Raw genomic sequence first — 21223 nt, 5'->3', positions numbered from 1 at the left:
TACTACATCCATAAACTCGTCCGGTTCCATCTCTGAGCTACTTGGGGATGTATCCCTCTTTTTGCACTTGGCACCAACCTCCCTCACCACACCACTGCCCTCTACACTCAGCTTCTTCTCGGTGGTTATCATTGCGCTTGCCACCACAATGAATTCACCCTCACTCTCTTCACGTTCACTTTCCTTCTCTAGCTCTTCCAAAAGTTCTGTGCAATCCTCAATTCCATATTCTCTCAAAACATAATCCCCTTTTTTCCCCTTGCACGCCATCTTCTTTCATCCTACCGCCATTCATCCCCACGCGGGGATCTCATCAGCAGCCACGTTCTCGATCATAATGCCAAATGTAGGGCTATGGCGCGCTCAACTGGTGTAACCGAGTACTCACAGGCAACGCTGATTTACTGACTGTGGTGGGATATCTCGTTGACAATGTAGTCTTTGTTTCAACTTCTCTGGACATTCCTTCCGGTGCGTCAATTCATCATGGCGGCGCCAGTTACTCTGGGAGGGATAGTGGAGCAAAACATCACTGAAACGGGACAAATATTACCAGAATCCACATCTGGAGAACTGAAAAGACCTCAGTTTGGAACCCGTTTCCTGACAGACCCACGTCAAGTTTTTCAACATAACGCATGGTTCGTATTTTAGCATGCACACTACTGGTGGTAGTACACACACGTCGATAGCCCTTGATCATGATTCTCAGTTCCATTACATTACACAAGAGTCATTGGATGAAGGTGTCTTCTGTACATGGGTGTTTTGTTAAGAGCCCCAAGGCTTGGTCTGAACATTAACATGCATCGCTTGCCGTACGGCTTTGGAGGCATAAAAACATTATTTCATCTCAGCGAGAAATCATAAAAAAATGTTAAATTGATACACACCTTTGTATATAGGGTTATGGCTCCCACACGGCCATATTTCCATGTTACCGCGCTTGTTTACGGGAAACAGATTATTAGCTATCTGCGTCTTCAATCACCTGTGTGTAAATTTGCTTTTCAACAGAACATGTAAGGTCCTTGGACTGTGAGGAGTAACTTTAGGCTCCGTCTATTATTGGGCTAACATATGGACAGAATATAACAGAATATAACAGAACTAGACATGGGTAGCATGTCTTCCTCTTGGTTTCTAGTGGTGTTGGTGTCCCATTCACTTTCAGGGACAATGTGGAGTGGACAGAGGAGCAAGAGGCTGCTGCCAAGAAGAAGGTCCAAGAAAACAGTCAGCCCCTCCCTCAAGAGAAGCAAGGTTGGTTCTGAACCAGAATCTGGGTTTACAGGAAACATCCTCCTTTAAGCCCAGAAGCATCCATTTAACTTGCCATTCACCAGATTTTCAAGCTTAATAATGTCAAAATACATTTAGTACTTACCAAAGAAAGGAGTTTCACTGAGCAACTATCATCATTGCTGCCGTCCCAGACAGTATGTACTTCCAAAAAAGGTCTAAATAAAAAGTTACATGCAACTGAAAAAATCTACCTCATTACTGCCATCAGAGATCTGTATATAATGTCTCGACTGACTGATCCACAAATCATCTTACGTCATAAGTAACGCCTCATTATTATTTGAAGATTAGTCAGTCAGTCACAATTTACCCATGACACATTGCAGTTTTAATCCTCCTGCCCAAAAGCATAGTGCCAACTGTAAAGTTTGGTGGAGGAGGAATATTGGTCTGGGGCTGTTTCTCATGGTTCAGGCTAGGCCCCTTAATTCTATTGAAGGGAAATTTTAACGCTACAGCATACAATTACATTCTAGATGATTCTGTGCTTCAAACTTTGTGGCAACAGTTTGGGGAAGGCCCTTTCCTGTTTCAGCATGACAATGCCCCTGTGCACAAAGTGAGGTCCATACAGAAATGGTTTGTCAGAATCGGTGTGGAAGAACTTGACTAGCCTGCACAGAGCCCTGACCTCAACCCTATCGAACACCTGTGGGATGAATTGGAACGCTGACTGCGAGCCAGGGCCTAATCGCCCGACCTCACTAATGCTCTTGTGGCTGAATGGAAGCAAGTCCCCACAGCAATGTTCCAACATCTTGTGGAAAGCCTTCCCAGAAGAGTGGAGGCTGTTATAGCAGCAAAGGGGGGGACCAATTCCATATTAATGCCCATGATTTTGGAATAAGATGTTTGACGAGCAGGTGTCCACATACTTTTGGTCATGTAGTGTAAGTACCAGAACAAGATATAGTATATGTAGTAGTCAATTTGCATCTTTTCCACTCATTTGAACAGAGGACTTTGACTGCAGGGCGAACGAGTACTGGAATGAATTCTACACCATCCATGAGAATCGCTTCTTCAAAGACCGCCACTGGCTCTTCACAGAGTTCCCTGAGCTGGCCCCACAGTGTCGCCTCAACCAGGACTCCTGTATTGGGGACCATAGAGCTGAGGACAGTGAATCACATGGTCTCGAACAGAGTCAGGGCCAAAGCAGTGAAGTCACCCCTCTGGCCCCTGTAGATGGTGACTTCCCTGGATCCAGTGCCATGTTTCGCATACTGGAGGTGAGGAATATTGTATCATAGTATGACTGCAGTATATGTTAGCTTGAGTGCCAGTCTGTTTGTGTTATGCCAACTCATTGACACTCATTGTAATGTCAAACATGTTTGTCGTAAGAATGAGCAATAGACTTGGCAAGAGCACAAACAGATATGGGACCAGCTAAGTATATGTGGCCCTTAGGCATAAAGTAGGCTAACCTATGCCCTTGTTTGATTCAATAGGTTGGCTGTGGTGTTGGCAACACCGTCTTTCCCATTCTGAAGACCAACAAGTGAGTGGTGGTTGGGACCACGTGTATTGAGAAAGTCCCATTATGCAGTATGCAGCCTGATCAGTTTGACTTTGTATAGTAGCTACTACCCTCTTCGTATGCACATGCTGTATATCTGCTATTCAGATCTCAATATGTATTAGATGCAACCCTGTTCGCACCTCCATGTTCCGTGACCCTGTCTTCTTTGTGTGTGACAGTGACCCTGGGCTCTTTGTCTACTGCTGTGATTTCTCCAGCACCGCTGTGGAGCTGGTCAAGGTGAGAAGGAGAAATGCTTGATAGATGATGTCATTAGTTGGCTGATAAATAGATTTATTCATCTTGTCCCTTTCACTACCAGGCTAATTCAGAGTATGACCCCGGGCGCTGCTATGCCTTTGTTCATGACCTGGGTGATGAGGGAGCTATTTACCCTGTCCCAGACGCCAGCATGGGTGTTATAGTGCTCATCTTCGTGCTCTCAGCCCTGCATCCTGACAAGTAAGCTGCCCCTGTGTGACGTATGTGTGTTGAGTGTAGCAACAATCAAGTGTGGGTGCGTGTGTGTGTGTGTGTGGCTGCGTGTGTGTGATAGGGAAAATGAAGTGCAATCAAATTCCCACATCTTTCTTTTTCTCTGTCAGGATGCAGGCCTCCATCAGCAGACTGGCTCGGCTGCTGAAGCCTGGAGGAGTGCTGCTGCTCAGGGACTATGGGCGCTATGACATGGCACAGCTACGCTTCAAGAAAGGTTAGTTACCATAGGCACTCATGCGTGGGACTGTGTGGGATCAAATTGTATTGGTCACATACACATATTTAGCAGATGTTATTGCGGGTGTAGCAAAATGCTTATAAATTGTGATTAGCAATATGTACATGTTTTGGGGAAAATCTATTGAATTATTGAATGTGTTCCTTTTTCAGGAAGGTGTTTGTCAGATAACTTTTATGTCCGGGGTGATGGAACACGAGTCTATTTCTTCACACAAGGTAATAAATCAAATCAAAAGGCTAGTATGTACTGATTTTTAACAGTGGTAATTTGCAAGTCAGTTTTTTTATTCATTTTTTATTTAACCTTTATTTATCTAAGCACCTGGGGGAACCCAGAGCTGTGTAGACAAATGGCGAAGGGAACCCAATAGAAAAACATGTCTAATGCTTTGCACACACATCACCCCTCAATCCATCTCCATGGTGTCCATCATCACAATGGTCTCATGGAGGTATCCCAATTCTATCCATCCCTCCCAGGGGTTGCAGTCCCACATCTACCTCAGACACTAGACACTTTTTTTTTTTTTTTGTGTATAATATCTCCATGACATCTCTCTCCAGATGAGCTACATGACTACTTCAGTGAAGCGGGTCTGGAGAAGGTCCAGAACATGGTGGACCGACGGCTGCAGGTGAACAGAGGCAAGCAGCTGACCATGTACCGTGTCTGGATCCAATGCAAGTACCGCAAGCCTCATACCCAACCACCAGAGACACAGGAGTGAGCCAGGAACAGCAGAGAGAACACTGTGGCTTATCATTGAACTAGTGTCTGAGGTAGATGTGGGACTGCAACCCCTGGGAGGGATGGATAGAATTGGGATACCTCCATGAGACCATTGTGATGATGGACACCATGGAGATGGATTGAGGGGTGATGTGTGTGCAAAGCATTAGACATGTTTTTCTATTGGGTTCCCTCAGCCATTTGTCTACACAGCTCTGGGTTCCCCCAGGTGCTTTCTCAGTCAGAGATAATGAATCTCTGACTGAGAGGTGGACATAACTCAGAAACAGAATATAGAGAAGGCTGATGTGCTAATGAAACCTGAACAAAGGTCTGGAAACCCAATATTCTAATGTTTACATTCAACAGACTGTTTGCCATAATCCATTATTTTAGATCAATTGCACTGTATGAGTAAACTTTGTTTTTACATTCACACCTTCAAAATGATTAAAAAACAGTGTGTAAACCCATCATTGTGACATGATTCCTTTCAGATAATTGCCTTCACTTCACATATCAAAAGATGATTGCATTTCTGTCTCCCTGAAACCTTATGGGCAGTTTTAGATTGCATGTAGCTAGTTTGTAAATCGAATTCAATTGGTCTACAGTCGGTTTTGTGGGCTGGCGTGGTTTGGGTGAAGGTGGAAAGACAAATTTGATCAATCTCACGAGAATAAAGGGAGATTTACCGATTATTGTTTACATTCCCCCCAAAAATGAGAAACCGAACCGATCCAGATTCAACTGAAATGATCGGAACAACACAATTTCCGTAACAGATTGTTGCTAGGGCGAGGAAGGTGAAGCCGAACACCAACTTTGTTCTGATTGAGTATAGAATTAGACCGAACATATCAGATCGGAGGACAAAATTATAACACAAAATAGCCACATTGTTGGATCATATTCGCGATGAAAAGGGCAAGTGATGGTCATTGTTCGGGATAAAATACCCCGAAAGAGGCATGGTACGGCCCTTGATGAAAGGAATGTAAACCTGGGGATACCCGTGTAGGGAGTGCGGAAAGGCGGGTTCAGGATACCCCAGGACTTCTAGGCCGAGAAGGGAACTATCCGTCGTTATTGGGGGGCCAAGCAGACGCTCGTCTCCTAACGGGTAACAAATCAACACCGAAGAACGGGGATTTTGATGAGGCCTCGTTTGGCAGTGTCGAGGTAGGGAGACAAGAATCTTGGACCAAAAAAGATTGGACCCGTGGAAAATATAATTACAACAGGTAACCTTGGTCGAGTTGTATTAATGTTTTATTTCTAACATAAAACTTCGGGTTGGGTCATAATATTCCTGAAAAACAGCAGTTTTCATGTAGCTAACGTTAGCTAACTAGCTAACGTTACATGTTAATCGGACATTTGACATGTCGCTATCCATCACCCTTAACCTAGTAACGTTCATTAGCTAACTAGTTATCTATCCCCTTTCCTTAAATGTACCATTTTGCAAGTAGGTATATTTTGGAAACATTTTGTTTTTTAGTTACCTATCAGACATATTTGCCAACGAAGTGACCAACTTGCTAGTTACTAGTTAGCTGCACCAGGTGGCTAACGTCGGACGTTAGTTAGTTACTGTAGTTAACAAGCATTTAGCGTGGGGGGGCTGAAATATTGACACATGTCAACTAATGTAATAAACACATGATCATGAGTCATGACAATGTCTGTCATGTTACTCTCATTGTTAGTAGTTTGTCCCCTGCAAGTGGATGATGGCAAGCTGCCTGTATTCTCTGATCAGCTAGTTAGTTAGCTAGCTAGTTGATTTGATATACTATTAACAAGTTGGTTGGTCGCTGGCCTGACCCTTCTTGCCAAAACGGTCTGCTTCGTCGCCTAGCTAGTTAGCTATGTGGCAAAATGACTCAATCAGATTCACTAATCTTATCACAATACTGTAATCACAGTTTTCAAACCATATTTGCTGAGATGTCCCATGTCAGCACTAGACTATGCACAGCTCTTGCCTGTTTAGTCTTTGCTTGATTTGTTGTTGTTTATCAAGTTCTGTGTTGGAATCAGTAGTGGTGACTTTAGATTTTTTTTAACAAAAAACAGGTGTGTCTAAGGTTATCCATGAGTCAGTTTCTGTGAATTTATAGTTGCACGCGTCAACACATTCATCTATAGGCAACCCTAAACTGGTTGTGTCACTAAATCCTCAAGCTGTTGTCAGAGGATTTCCAACCCCTTGTATTCTTACTCTGTATGATGTTTGTCTGTGCTATGGAAAGTCAACAGATCTGATATCAAATTGTGTGTTTCTTGCTCATTGTCCCTGCAGCCATGATGGAAGAACTGCACAGCCTGGACCCGCGACGCCAGGAGCTGCTGGAGGCTCGCTTCACTGGGGTCGGCGTGGCTAAGGTCTGTGTTACTGCACTATATCATTGGAGATGAGATAGGCCTATATAGGGTCCTGCTCCTTTGCCAATCCACCCTTTCTACTAATGTAGGACTGACAACTGGATCTCAGTGTTGCACATTTACTTTGGGACCATATCTATCTTTCTTTGTCTCTCTCTCACCCCTTCTCTTTGTTTCTCCCTTGCTTTGTTTGATTCTCTATTTCTGGTTGAGCTTGGCCAGGGACCGGCTAGCCCCCTCCGCCTCTCTCGCTCTCTTGAGAATGTAGAGCTGTGTGTCTGTGTTTGTTGGCTGGTGTGATATGGTATCCTCTCCTACTGGCTCATGATGTGGCGGCTGCATATGCAAGTGCGGAGGGCTGCCAAGAAGGGAACGGGCAGGAGGGGGAAGTGGGGCAGGGAAGGGCATGAATGCCAGTCACCCTCATACGCGTAGAAACCCTGACCAGATGTTATGGCAGTAGCGCTCTGGCGTTTGATTAGAGGTCCTGCCTGGTGGTGCTGAGGTAGACTCCATCTTAGAGAGCTGCCTTTGTGGAAAGTGATCCGGAGCCCAGAGAGTGAATCAGAGCCAGGACTGGGCTCTATGCCAGCCATAGGCAGAACTGAACCCAGAGCACGGTGCTGTCGCAGAGAAAATGGCGGCTCCCGCTAAAGCATCACACCACGGCCGCCCCGTCTGACCAGGGTCCGTCTGACAGTTGCAGTGTGTTGAAAGACTGGGATAGAGAGAAAGGAAGTATTAGCCTAGAGAGGGATGAGAGACATATAGCCTGCCCTGGTGTTATAGGTCTGAAAGCCCCAAGATATAATAAGGGCAGCTCAGCCTGTCTCTCTCGACCTTGAACAGCCCTGTAGCTCTGCTCCCTATCAGTCATCCTGAGCTGCCTTATAAGCGTTGTGTGCGCTGCTTAAATCGGTCCAGAATTGGCGGCAGAGAAATGTGCTGTTTTTCAGCAAATTACCTGCAATTCTACCAATTTTGCATTGGAGCTGAGAGAATTTTCCGTTGTGAAAACACATTTCCTGCTATTCTAAGCATTTCTGTGTTCTTATGCTTAAACATTATAACATAACCAATGGGGACCCCAATCGGGGCCCCTGGGCATGTACCCTGCATGCCCCGTCAGTAATCCAGCCATCTTTTTTGGAATTTTTTATTCTCCCTGACTGTCTAGCTAGTTTTTTTATTTTGAGGATTTCTTGTTCTCAAAGATTATATAACAAAATATATAGGTCAATTGTATTTTCTACATATATTTTAAGGATGGACAGAAAGTATTTCATTTAGCTGCGCCACTACCCAGTGAATACAGGGGAAACACTGAAAGCCCTCCAATACCCTGTCTCAGTAGTAGGATTTTGAAATTGTTTGAACAAGGCTGGAGAGAATGAGGATGAAATAATGAAAGGCGAGAGTGTGAGGGAGAAAAAGATTGAGAGAGAGACCTACTCCCACCTGCATTAGTTATGTCTGATGTTCAGCAATTTCAGGTTCAATTTAGTTAGAGGGAGCAGCATTATGTGCCCAGAATGACTAAGTATATTTCTCTGATATGGCAGAGCCTGGTGAATTCAAAAGTGAGTCATTTGAGTGACAGGCATCACCTAGGGAACAGACATTTAGAAATGATAGGGTAGTGTGGAGACGAATGGTGATGATATTAGCTCAACCCTATTCCTCTCCGACTCTCTTCTGCTCTCTCTTTCTCTCACAAACAATCACTCACCTTATCCGTTCACCAGAGAGTAGCCATGGGGAGAAACAGTCAGTCAAATGAAAGCATAATCCCCATCCCTCCCTTCCACACCCCTGGTTTAATTGTGAATTAAGTTTAGTCCCTCCCTGCCCTTGGCATATCCTTCCACTCTTTGTCTGACGTGTAATTGTGTGGGTTTGTTTGTTGTTTTTGAACAGGGTTCAGGCCACAATGAGTCATCCAATCAGAGCCTGTGCAGCGTGGGCTCTCTCAGTGACAAAGAGCTGGAGGTTAGTGTCCCACAGCAGTGACGCCATACATTTTTTCACTCTTGTTATATGATATTTTATACATCTTCCGCTGTCATAAAGTACAATGTGTTTCTCCTACTCTTTATCCAGACCCCAGAGAAAAAGCCCAACGACCAGAGAACGAGGAAGAGGAAAGCAGAGCCGTACGAGGGCAGCCAAGGTGAGATGTCGGTCTCCCTTCCTCCGTGATCTCTGTTTCACCTCAGTCGTGCCTTGCCGGCAGCCATTTTGTTGTCAGAATAGATCAACGGCCCACAGATTCTCTGCCTTTTTTTTTCTCTTCTCCAGGGAAAGGAGGAGCAAGAGGACAGAAAATTAGTGATTATTTTGAGGTGAGTGTGCTCACTTTCTGGCAAAACGCATCCATAGCTTTGAATTCCTTTGCTCTTCTTCTGACTTTTCCATGAAATCTGTCAGTTTGCGGGTGGTAGCGGTCCTGGTACCAGTCCTGCCAGGAGTCTCCCTCCAGTTGTCCGCTCCTCCCCACAACATCACTCCCTGTCCAACCCCCCAGGCACGGTGAGCATGCTCCCTTTCCTCCTCCCTTTTCACCGTATCTTTCTTTCTCCCCCGTTCCTAACGAACCCATCGTGTCCTTCAAACTGACCTGAATGCAAAGCAGAATGTTACTGCGGTCCATGACATGATGTTAGTGGTATGTGTGGATGTCTTTGTATCCCAGATGCAGCAGGGCAGCCCGTCCTCTATGGGTTCAGCCAACACAGAGCACTCATCCTGTTCCCTAAAGCCCGTCTCCCTCTACATGAACCACAAAGCCACACAGGTAGCTGTTACCTTACACCTTCTGTACAGATACACACAGCACTGGTGATTGTCTGTAATAACTCCTGTATAATATGACACATCTCTAATGACTGTTTGACTTCATCTCTCTTTCTCGTCCTCTGGTTCTCCTCCTGCAGTCTGACCTGACAGTAGAGAAGCTAACTGCTATGGAGAACAACAAGAACTCGGACCTGGAGAAGAAGGAGGGGAGGATAGATGACTTACTGCGGGTGGGAACACCTCTGCCATCAACTCGTCCTTGTTTTCCCATTCTGTCTTCTAATGGAATAACATGTTGTGCCTCGTCATGAGACAGCATTATGCTCCAGACATGGAAACAGATCTCCTCAGAAAATAACATCTGACATTTTAAAACAGCTTTGTTTCATTAAAACGACTATTCGTTAATGGGATTTTGACCCGATCTGTTTCAGGCGAACTGTGACCTTCGAAGGCAGTTGGATGAGCAGCAGAGGATGCTTGAGCGGTACAAAGAACGCTTGAACAAATGTGTGACCATGAGCAAGAAGCTGCTGATTGAGAAAGTGAGTTCTCCCTCTGTCCCTACAACAGGCTTGGGAGTCTAGAATAACTTAACCATGTCGGTTTTCTTGACCAAGGACTAGCTTTCCCCAAGTATAACGTGCGTGTGTGTTCTCTCCCCCCAGTCGAAGCAGGAGAAGATGGCGTGTCGCGACAAGAGCATGCAGGACCGTCTTCGCCTGGGTCACTTCACCACCGTCCGACATGGTGCCTCATTTACAGAACAGTGGACCGACGGATATGCCTTTCAGAACCTTATCAAGTAAGGGTCACTCAAAAGCCTCTCACTCTGCATCTCATCCTCTCCTCCTTCATACTCCTCCTCTCTACCCTCCTCTGTGGTTTTTAATCTCTTTCTCTCTCTCATCCGCACTGACCCTCCCCATCACCTGTCTATCTGTCTGTGTCTCATCTCTAGGCAACAGGAGAGGATCAACTCCCAGCGAGAGGACATAGAGAGACAGAGGAAGGCCCTGGCCAAGAGGAAACCGCCCTCAATGGCCCAGACCCCGCCCCTTAGCCTGGAGCAGAACAAACGCAAGAGCAAGGCCAACGGAGCCGAGAGCGAAGCGTACGTTACCCCGCCTCTTCCATGTCCTCCCTTCAGCAGCCTCCACTGACAGAGATGTACTACATAAACCCACCACAGAGATATATGACATAAGCCCACCACAGAAATATACACTATATAAGACCACCACAGAGATGTACTACATAAGCCCACCACAGAGATGTACTATATAAGCCCACCACAGAAATATGCACTATATAAGCCCACCACAGAAATATACACTATATAAGACCACCACAGAGATGTACTACATAAGCCCACCACAGAAATATACACTATATAAGACCACCACAGAGATATACTACATAAACCCATCACAGAGATGTACTACATAAACCCATCACAGAGATGTACTACATAAACCCATCACAGAGATGTACTACATAAACCCATCACAGAGATGTACTACATAAACCCATCACAGAGATGTACTACATAAACCCATCACAGAGATGTACTACATAAACCCATCACAGAGATGTACTACATAAACCCATCACAGAGATGTACTACATAAACCCATCACAGAGATGTACTACATAAACCCATCACAGAGATGTACTACATAAACCCATCACAGAGATGTACTACATAAACCCATCACAGAGATGTACTACATAAACCCATCACAGAGATGTACTACATAAACCCATCACAGAGATGTACTACATAAACCCATCACAGAGATGTACTACATAAGCCCACCACAGAGATGTACTACATAAGCCCACCACAGAGATGTACTACATAAGCCCACCACAGAGATGTACTACATAAGCCCACCACAGAGATGTACTACATAAGCCCACCACAGAGATGTACTACATAAGCCCATCACAGAGATGTACTACATAAACCCATCACAGAGATGTACTACATAAGTCCATCCACAGAGATGTGTACATAAGCCCACCACAGAGATGTACTACATAAGTCCATCCACAGAGATGTGTACATAAACCCACCACAGACCACTCAAGGCATTGCAATGGTCCACTCAAGGCATTGCAATGGTGAGTTAAACAGTCAATGGGGTCAATAGTGTGGCCATGTAGAGAAAGAGGGGACCAGTACGGGAAAAAAAATGTATGAAATGTATGCATTCACTACTGTAAGTCGCTCTGGATAAGAGCGTCTGCTAAATGACTAAAATGTAAATTTTAGTTGTTTGAATGCATACATTTTCCCAGGTTTGGTTCTGTTTATGATGGTGAGTTTCTTCTTCTTCCAGGTTATCACAGGCCGAGTATCACGAACAAGAGGAGATTTTCAAACTAAGACTGGGCCATCTCAAGAAGGTAGTGTGCTGTTTTACATGCAATGTTTCTATATTTTGTGTATGTAGTTTGTGGACTGTATCTGTTGGTTCCTGTAAAAGTTGCTAATATGCTTGCTGTGTATTGCAGGAGGAGGCAGAGATCCAGGCTGAGCTGGAGAGGTTGGAGCGAGTACGGAACCTGCACATCCGCGAGCTCAAGAGGATCCACAACGAGGATAACTCCACGTACGTGCTCTCTACCAGTGTTCTCTTATTTCTGTTCTCTCTGTTTGACTTTTAATCGAAATATGTCTGATTTCCGCAACAGGTTCAAAGACCACCCCACGCTAAACGACCGGTACCTACTGCTCTACTTACTAGGCCGAGGTGGCTTCAGTGAAGTTTACAAGGTGAGAGCACTCGGCCCGTTCATTAACTTCTATGGGCTACGTGGGACGCTAGCGTCCCACCTGCGGGACACAGCTAGTGAAATATCAGGGCGGCAAATTCCAAAACAACAAAATGTCATAATTCAACTTTCTCAAACATACAACTATTTTACACCATTTTACAATGTGGTTACATCTCCTTGATGTAACCACATTGTCCGATTTCAAAAAGGCTTTACAGCGAAAGCAAAACATTAGATTATGTTAGGAGAGTACATAGCCAAAAATAATCACACAGCCATTTTCCAAGCAAGGACATGTGTCAATAAAACCCAAAACACAGCTAAATGAAGCACTAACCTTTGACGATCTTCATCAGATGACACTCCTAGGACATTATGTTACACAATACATGTATGTTTTGTTCGATAAAGTTCATATTTATATCCAAAAACAGCATTTTACATTGGCGCGTGATGTTCAGAAAATGTATTCCCACCAAAACTTCCGGTGAATGTGCACATCAATTTACAAAAATACTCATCATAAACGTTGACAAAATATATAACAATTATTTAAAGAATTATAGATAGACTACTCCTGGATGCAACCGCTTTGTCAGATTTTAAAATAGCTTTACGGAGAAAGCACATTTTTCAATATTCTGAGTATATAGCTCAGCCATCACAGAGAGCTATACAGACACCTGCCAAGTTTGGGGCAACCTAAACTCAGAATTAGTATTAGAAATATTATCTTACCTTTGCTGATCTTCGTCAGAATTCACTCCCAGGACTGCTACTTCCACAAGAAATTTTGTTTTTGTTCGAAATAATCCATATTTATGTACAAATACCTCCGTTTTGTTCGTGCGTACAGATCACTTATCCAAAGGCATAACGCGCGAGTGCGGAACCAGAGACGAAAGTCAAAATTTTCCATTACCGTACTTGGAAGCATGTCAAACGCTGTTTAAAATCAATCTTTATGGTATTTTTAACGTAAAATTGTGATAATATTCCAACCGGACAATAGCATATTCATTCAAGAAGAAAAAGAAGGAACGGTGCGCTCGCGTGACTGCGCATATCCAATCCCTTTGTTGCCAGGCAGACCACTCAGTAACTGAGCTCCTATTATCTGCCCAGTAACAGGAGAATGCTCAAACCACTTTCTGAAGGCTTTTGACAGCCAATGGAAGACTTAGGAAGTGCAACGTAACCCCACAGATACTGTAGTTTTGAAAGGGACTAGAAAGAACTACAATTCTCAGATCCTCCACTTCCCGGTTGACTTTTTCTCAGGTTTTTGCCTGCATATGAGTTCTGTTATAGTCACAGACACCATTCAAACCGTTTTAGAAACTTTAGAGTGTTTTCTATCCAAATCTACTAATAATATGCATATTCTAGTTTCTGGGCCAGAGTAGTAACCTGTTTAAATTGGGTACGTTTTTCATCCGGCCGTGAAAATACTGCCCCCTAGCCCAGACAGGTTAACCTCTCTTGGGTAGGGGGCAGTATTTTCACGTCAGGATAAAAAACGTACCCGATTTAATCCGGTTATTACTCCTGCCCAGAAACTAGAATATGCATATAATTGTTTGATTTGGATAGAAAACACCCTAAAGTTTCTAAAACTGTTTGAATGGTGTCTGTGAGTATAACAGAACTCATATGGCAGGCCAAAACCTGAGAAGATTCTATACAGGAAGTGCCCTCTCTGAGCATTTCTTGGCCTTCTATAGCCTCTTTATCGAAAACAGAAAATGTCACGTTACAGCAGAGATCCTCTAAGGCTCTCAGAAGGCGCCAGAACGGGGAATGATGACTCTGCAGTCCCTGGCTGAAAAACAGTAGGGGTTTTGGATAGTGGTCGAGCTGAGAACAATGACACGGGTGCGCGCGTGCATGTGAAGACACCATTTTCTTCTTTCAGTCTTTGAACGAAAACAACGTCTCCCGGTCGGAATATTATCGCTATTTTATGAGAAAAATCGCATAAAAATTGATTTTAAACAGCGTTTATCATGCTTCGAAGTACGGTAAGGGAATATTTTGAAATGTTTTGTCACGACATGCGTCCGCGCGTCACCGTTCGGATAGGGACCTGAACGCACGGACAAAACAGAGGATATTTGAACATAACTATGGATTATTTTGAACCAAAACAACATTTGTGGTTGAAGTAGAAGTCCTGGGAGTGCATTCTGACGAAGAACAGCAAAGGTAATCCAATTTTTCTTATAGTAATTCTGAGTTTAGTGAACGCCAAACTTGGTGGGTGTCAAATTAGCTAGCCCGTGATGGCGAGCTATCTACTCAGAATATTGCAAAATGTGCTTTTGCCGAAAAGCTATTTTAAAATCTGACATAAAGGAGTTCTGTATCTATAATTCTTAAAATAATTATGTTTTTTGTGAACGTTTATCGTGAGTAATTTAGTAAATTCACCGGAAGTTTTCGGTATGTTTGCTAGTTCTCAACGTCACATGCTAATTTAAAAAGCTGGTTTTTGATATAAATATGAACTTGATTGAACAAAACATGCATGTATTGTATAACATAATGTCCTAGGAGTGTCATCTGATGAAGATCATCAAAGGTTAGTGCTGCATTTAGCTGTGGTTTTGGTTTTTGTGACATTATATGCTAGCTTGAAAAATGGGTGTGTGATTATTTCTGGCTGGGTACTCTCCTGACATAATCTAATGTTTTGCTTCCGTTGTAAAGCCTTTTTGAAATCGGACAATGTGGTTAGATTAACGAGAGTCTTGTCTTTAAAATGGTGTAAAATAGTCATATTTTTGAGAAATTGAAGTTATAGCATTTTTAAGGTTTTTGAATTTCGCGCCACTCGATTCCACTGGCTGTTGACTAGGTGGGACGATTTCGTCCCACATACCCGAGAGAGGTTAACGTCACTGACCTTTTGTCATCATGGTTAAATGCATAGTTGTATACCCATTGAACTAAGTACAGCGACTACATAGTCCCCAAGGTTTTCTCATAATGATGAACTTTTGATGTTCACCTGAATCCATTTTTTATGTTGGTGCCAAGTTTTCATACGGTTTCATGTTGGTGCCAGGTTTCTCTCAGATATGATAACGATTAATGGATGTGATAGAATCATTTATTTGTAATTGATGTCATGTCTCTCACTTTTGAAGGCCTTTGACCTAACGGAGCAGAGATACGTCGCAGTCAAAATCCACCAGTTGAACAAGAACTGGAGGGACGAGAAGAAGGAAAACTACCACAAGTGAGTTCCCTTTTTCTTATCATAGACAGATCTTTTTTTCTCAGTGATATGGGTAACAAAAGCACTTTGGTTTTAACATTGGAGTTTAACGTGGTCTCTGTTTCAGACACGCATGTCGAGAGTATAGAATCCATAAGGAGCTGGACCACCCACGGATAGTCAAACTCTACGACTACTTTTCACTCGACACAGACTCGTAAGTCCCCCCCCCCCCCCCCCCCCCTCCACCCAAAGAGCAGCAGAACATATCCAACACATCTTTGGAATAGAACGTGAGATTTTTGGGGGGTTTCTAGTTCCCGTGTTCTTTCTTTCTTTCGACTCTATCCTACTGTTTTGAAACAGTACCTCACAGTTGGTTCCTTTGTCTCTCGTTGTGGAACAGGCTCTGTACGGTTCTAAACTAAAACAGTACCACACAGCCGATTCCACTCTCGTTGTTCTAGGTTCTGTGCGGTTCTGGAGTTAAACAGTACCACATCCTCTCTCGCTCTCTCTCTTTCTCATTATGTCCCAGGATCTGTACGGTTCGAGATTTAATACACTAGCTCACCGTGGGTTCCTCTGTCTCGTTGTGTTCCAGGTTCTGTACGGTTCTAGAGTACTGTGAAGGGAACGACCTGGATTTCTACCTGAAGCAGCACAAGCTGATGTCGGAGAAGGAGGGCCGCTCCATCATCATGCAGATGGTCAACGCCCTCAAGTACCTCAACGAGATCCGCCCACCCATCATCCACTACGACCTCAAACCTGGTGGGTACACACAGCAGATCGCACGGACACTCGTATGGCAGCAGTTACACAGCAATATTAGTACCAGGTCTACACTTACACTGATGTGATCACTTACAGTACCAGTCAAACATTTGGACACCTACTCATTCCAGAGTTTTTCTTTATTTTTACTATTTTCTACATTGTAGAATAATAATGACGACATAAAAACAATGAGATAACACATATGGAATCATGTAGTAACCAAAAAAGTGTTAAACAAATCAAAATATATTTGAGATTCTTCAAAGTAGCCACCCTTTGCCTTGATGACAGCTTTGCACACTCTTAGCATTCTCTCAACCAGCTTCAGCTGGAATGCTTTTCCAACAGTCTTGAAGGAGTTCCCACATATGCTGAGCACTTGTTGGCTGCTTTTCCTTCACTCTGCGGTCCAACTCATCCCAAGCCATCTCAATTGGGTTGGTCAGGTGATTGAGGTCAGGTGATTGTGGAGGCCAGGTTATCTGATGCAGCACTCCATCACTCTCCTTGGTCAAATAGCCATTACACAGCCTGGAACTGTTTTAGATCATTGTCCTGTTGAAAAACAAATGTTAGTCCCACTAAGCATAAACCTGATGGGATGGCGTATCGCTGCAGAATGCTGTGGTAGCCATGCTGGTTAAGTGTGCCTTGAATTCTAAATAAATCACAGACAGTCACCAGCAAAGCACCATCACACCACCACCTCCATGCTTCACGGTGGGAACCACACATGCGGAGATCATCCATTCACCTACTCTGCGCGTCTCACAAAGACAGTGGTTGGAACCAAAAATCTAATTTGGACTCATCAGACCAAAAGGACCGATTTTCACCGGTCTAATGTCCATTACTCGTGTTTATTGGCCCAAGCAAGTCTCTTCTTATTATTGGTGTCCTTTAGTAGTGGTTTCTTTGCAGTAATTTGACCATGAAGGCCTGATTCACAGTCTCCTCTGAACAGTTGATGTTGAGATGTGTGTTACTTTATTTGGACTGCAATTTCTGAGGTTGGTCATTTTCATCATAGCACTTGATGGTGTTTACAACTGCGCTTGAAGAAACTTTCAAAGTTCTTGAAATGTTCCGTATTGACTGACCTTCATGTCTTAAAGTAATGATGGACTGTTGTTTCTCTTTGCTTATTTGAGCTGTTCTTGCCATAATATGGACTTGGTCTTTTACTAAATAGGGCTATCTTCTGTATACCACCCCTACCTTGTCACAACACAACTGATTGGCTCAAACGCATTAAGAAGCAAAGAAATTCCACAAATTAACTTTTAACAAGGCACACCTGTTAATTGAAATGCATTCCAGGTGACTACCTCATGAAGCTGGTTGAGAGAATGCCAAGAGTGTGCAAAGCTGTCATCAAGGCGAAGGGTGACTACTTTCAAGAATGTAAAATATAAAATATATTTGGATTTGTTTAACACTTTTTTTTTTTTAGGTTACTACATGATTCCATATGTGTTATTTCATAGTTTTGATGTCTTCACTATTATTCTACAATGTAGAAAATGGTAAAATAAAGAAAAACCCTGCAATCAGTAGGTGTGTCAACTTTTGACTGGTACTCTACGTGTAAAGCAAGTTGAAACGATGACAGCAGATTAAAACGAGACAAGATACCTGAGTGAAAGGTATCTTTTGTCTCTTAAGGCTGGTTTACAGTTGGTCTATCGACATCGACAGTCTGTAGACTGTTGTCGCAGTGACATCATGAATGTTGTATCTTCGTCCGACATCAAACTTGTTGTTGTTGTTATGATATGCATGACAGCAGCCTGGTGGTCCAAATAGCATAACTGGTGTATTTTAACACCAATAAATCCATCCGTTTGGGTTACTGGCCCAACGCTCTAACCACTAGGCTACCTTTTTAGTACATTTTTATTAATTATTACAGGAAATTAAACTCCCAACAATAATCTTTCAAGGTAATGGCAAGCTTATTACAGAAAATAGCTTACAGTTGTGTGTGACGTAATAAATGCAGGGCATTCTACAGGATAATTATTTTACTCGTCTCGTTGCTGTCGCAATCAGGTTACCATGAGAACACACTTATCTGTCTGCGACAAGGAAACCAAAAAGTCTCAGTGACTGTCTATAGACATTCTACTGGAGTGTAAATTAAATGTTGTTTTGACCAGCGAAACTTGTCGCATATGAATTGTCTACAGACATGTCGTTAGACCAAGTATATAAACCAGCCTTGACAGTATATTACTGAGAAATGTCCTTCATGTTCATTGTGACCTTTTGTCTTGACCTCTGACTTGTCGTTTCCTCAGGCAACATCCTCCTGGTGAATGGCACAGCCTGTGGGGAGATCAAGATCACCGACTTCGGCCTGTCCAAGATCATGGACGACGACAGCTACAACTCAGTGGACGGGATGGAGCTGACCTCGCAGGGTGCAGGGACCTACTGGTGAGGCGCCGCACAAACTAGAACAATAGAATTACTATCTTGTTTGGATGATTGTTATTGTGGAAAGAGTGTTGCTCTAAGCAATGATCTTCCCTTGCAGGTACCTTCCCCCAGAATGCTTTGTGGTGGGTAAAGAGCCTCCTAAAATCTCCAACAAGGTGGACGTGTGGTCAGTGGGAGTCATCTTCTACCAGGCTCTGTATGGACGCAAGGTAATGCAAGCACGCACACACTACTAACTCCTCTCAGAATTGTATTCATACTCTTCATATTCCATTTAAGAAATTATTATGTTTTGTGTTGCTAACTTTAGCCTTTTTTCTCTTTCTTTGTCTTCCCCTCCAGCCCTTTGGCCATAACCAATCTCAACAGGACATCCTGCAGGAGAACACCATACTGAAGGCAACAGAGGTGCAGTTTCCCCCCAAACCAGTGGTCACCCCAGAAGCTAAGGTACTACTTGTTTTTTTTCTCTCTGTCCTTCCCTCACCTTTTTGTCATTTGTTAGTCCATTCCTTAAATTCTTCCTCACCTGATGTTGTTTCTCCATCCCTCTTTCATTGGCCTGTTACTTCACACATTCATCCCTTTCTGCTCTGTGCACAAATTATTTACCTGTCACAACTTCTCTAAATGTCCCCTCCTTATCTCTCTCCAGGCCTTTATAAGGCGCTGTCTGGTCTACCGGAAGGAGGACCGTATCGATGTGCACCAGCTAGCCAGTGACCCCTTCCTCATGCCTCACATCCGCAAGTCTGTGGCCACGTCCGGGGCCTCTGGCACGGCTATACCCTCCACCTCCAGCTCCTCCAACAGCAGCGCCTCAAACTGAGCCCTCACTATCTATCTCACTATGAACTGACTGACTGACCTAAGTGGAAGGTGGAGGTGGGGGTGGCTGCCTGATTCAGCCCCCTCATCACTTCCCATCCTGCTATGTCCCGCAACGGGCTCAGCACCCCAGAGAAACCTCTGGGGTGCAGACAGGGGGAGCGTGAGGAATCATGGATGAGGTGGAGAGGTGGGGTAATCAGTGTTCCAACTGCAACCTGGAGCCCTCCACGTCCACCCACCCAGCTTCCCTGTCTCTCCCTCCCCTGAGGGGTGGTGTTGTTCTGGGGGTCAAAGCCCTAGGGTCCCCCCACAGTGAGGGGGACATGGCACTGAGCTGAGGAGAAATGGGAAAATTCAACAGTTTTAAGATGAAAAGAATGGAACAGGGCTGCATTAGCTTTGAGAAATGGAAGGGACTGTTGGAAGACTGTTTTCCATCTCATACACCCACGTACCCACCATGCCTCGGAGTCATCCCAGATGCTCTGGGTTCTCCTTTTGATAAATGCTTTAGTTGTCATCCAACCCCCTCCCCTGACTGACAGTACCAGTCTAGCCTGCCTTTAGACTGGACCTGAACAAGACCTATGGCGTTCATTAATTTAAGCCACTCTCCTGGGTCCAGGTAGTTTTTGAAGGGAGGCATACCCCCCTGTCTGTTTTAAATCCTGTGACCAAAGCTTAAGACTTCCAGATGGTGGCACTGTTCCGCTGCAGTTTTTATATTTGTTCTAGTCGTGTTACATGATATATGAAGTGGAAAACTAATGAATGGTCCCTTTTTTAAGAATTGTTACTTTTACATTTTCCCAATTTTAAGGAAAAAAAGCAATTGGTGGTTTTTAAATTTCTTTAGTTTTTTTTTGCCCTATTCTCGTTTTAGTAATTCCCCCTTCATAAAAACACATATTTATTTAGGTTTGTTTTAATGAATTTTTTGCCAATAAAATGCAAGGGACTGGTTTACTCATTGTACTGTTGGGAGGAGATTGGGCCTTAGCAGAGAATTGCATAACCCATTAAATACTATTGGTTAAACTGTGCGATCTGAGTGTTTGTGGGGGTGTTAGTTCTGGTTGGGTTGTTTACTTTCAGAAGGCTCGGCATGCTCATTTCTCTACATCAACAACACAAAGCACACTTATGTAATATTTATTATCTGTAACCTGGAGGTTCCAGGGGAAAAGGGAAACCGGGAAGACACAGGAACAGCTGGAGGTCTATCGAGGAAGAACTCAAATAATCAAGAAAATCTTTGAAAGGGGGGTCAGGTAGCCCAGCGGTTAAGAGCTTTGGGCCAGTAACCAAAAGGTTGCTGGTTTGAATCCCAGAGTTGACCAGGTGAGGAAATCTGTCAACGTGCCCTTAAGCAAGGCACTTAACCCTAATTTCTCCTGTAAGTCGTTCTGGTTAAGAGCGTCTGCTAAATGACTAAAATATCAAATTAATATAACGAAGTGGGGGAAACCAAACCTGATGGAGAAGTTTGAATAACCTAAAGATGGGTTGGCTGACAACACCATGAGAATGTGGACGCATCAATGAGGCAAAGGCCATGTGGTGGTATGATTCAAATAGCTAACAACCATGTGGGGATTCGTAGGTGGCTAGTTTCAGCTCGTTGTACCTTGTTGATACTGTGTTGAGGTGTTTTGACTAATGTCTATGCTAATATGGCTCA

At 43.8% G+C, this 21223-nt stretch overlaps 2 protein-coding genes across 4 annotated transcripts; both read left to right on the top strand.

Annotated features, from left to right (window-relative positions):
- The first annotated feature begins 451 nt into the window (after window positions 1–451).
- On the top strand, window positions 452–4771 carry mettl2a (methyltransferase 2A, methylcytidine). Its single transcript, XM_014192832.3, has 9 exons — window positions 452–641; window positions 1175–1263; window positions 2263–2537; window positions 2760–2809; window positions 3010–3070; window positions 3153–3292; window positions 3436–3542; window positions 3719–3784; window positions 4133–4771. The coding sequence occupies exons 1-9, from the start codon at window positions 487–489 to the stop codon at window positions 4294–4296; spliced, it is 1107 nt and encodes a 368-aa protein (XP_014048307.1). The 5' UTR covers window positions 452–486; the 3' UTR covers window positions 4297–4771.
- A 133-nt stretch (window positions 4772–4904) lies between these two features.
- LOC100380770 (serine/threonine-protein kinase tousled-like 2) lies at window positions 4905–20580 on the top strand. 3 transcript variants are annotated; one of them, XM_014192830.3, is made up of 21 exons: window positions 4905–5480; window positions 6607–6689; window positions 8607–8678; window positions 8790–8859; window positions 8988–9031; window positions 9117–9218; window positions 9382–9483; window positions 9623–9715; window positions 9920–10030; window positions 10154–10290; window positions 10447–10599; window positions 11831–11897; window positions 12006–12103; window positions 12186–12267; window positions 15419–15510; window positions 15617–15706; window positions 16094–16263; window positions 18570–18708; window positions 18809–18920; window positions 19054–19161; window positions 19367–20580. In XM_014192830.3, exons 2-21 carry the CDS (start codon window positions 6609–6611, stop codon window positions 19538–19540), a joined length of 2097 nt encoding a protein of 698 aa, XP_014048305.1. In that variant the 5' UTR covers window positions 4905–5480; window positions 6607–6608; the 3' UTR covers window positions 19541–20580. The 3 variants fall into 3 exon arrangements, with proteins under 3 accessions (XP_014048305.1, XP_014048304.1, XP_014048306.1); XM_014192829.3 differs by having other exon boundaries at window positions 4905–5542; XM_014192831.3 differs by lacking the exon at window positions 9117–9218 and having other exon boundaries at window positions 4905–5542.
- Window positions 20581–21223: the final 643 nt, after the last annotated feature.

The sequence above is a fragment of the Salmo salar genome, chromosome 03 (assembly GCF_965601325.2).
Source record: "Salmo salar chromosome 03, fSalSal1, whole genome shotgun sequence".
NCBI classification, from domain to species: domain Eukaryota; kingdom Metazoa; phylum Chordata; class Actinopteri; order Salmoniformes; family Salmonidae; genus Salmo; species Salmo salar.
The sequence above is the reverse complement of the archived record's forward strand: the minus strand, read 5'-3'. Positions and strand labels throughout refer to the sequence as shown.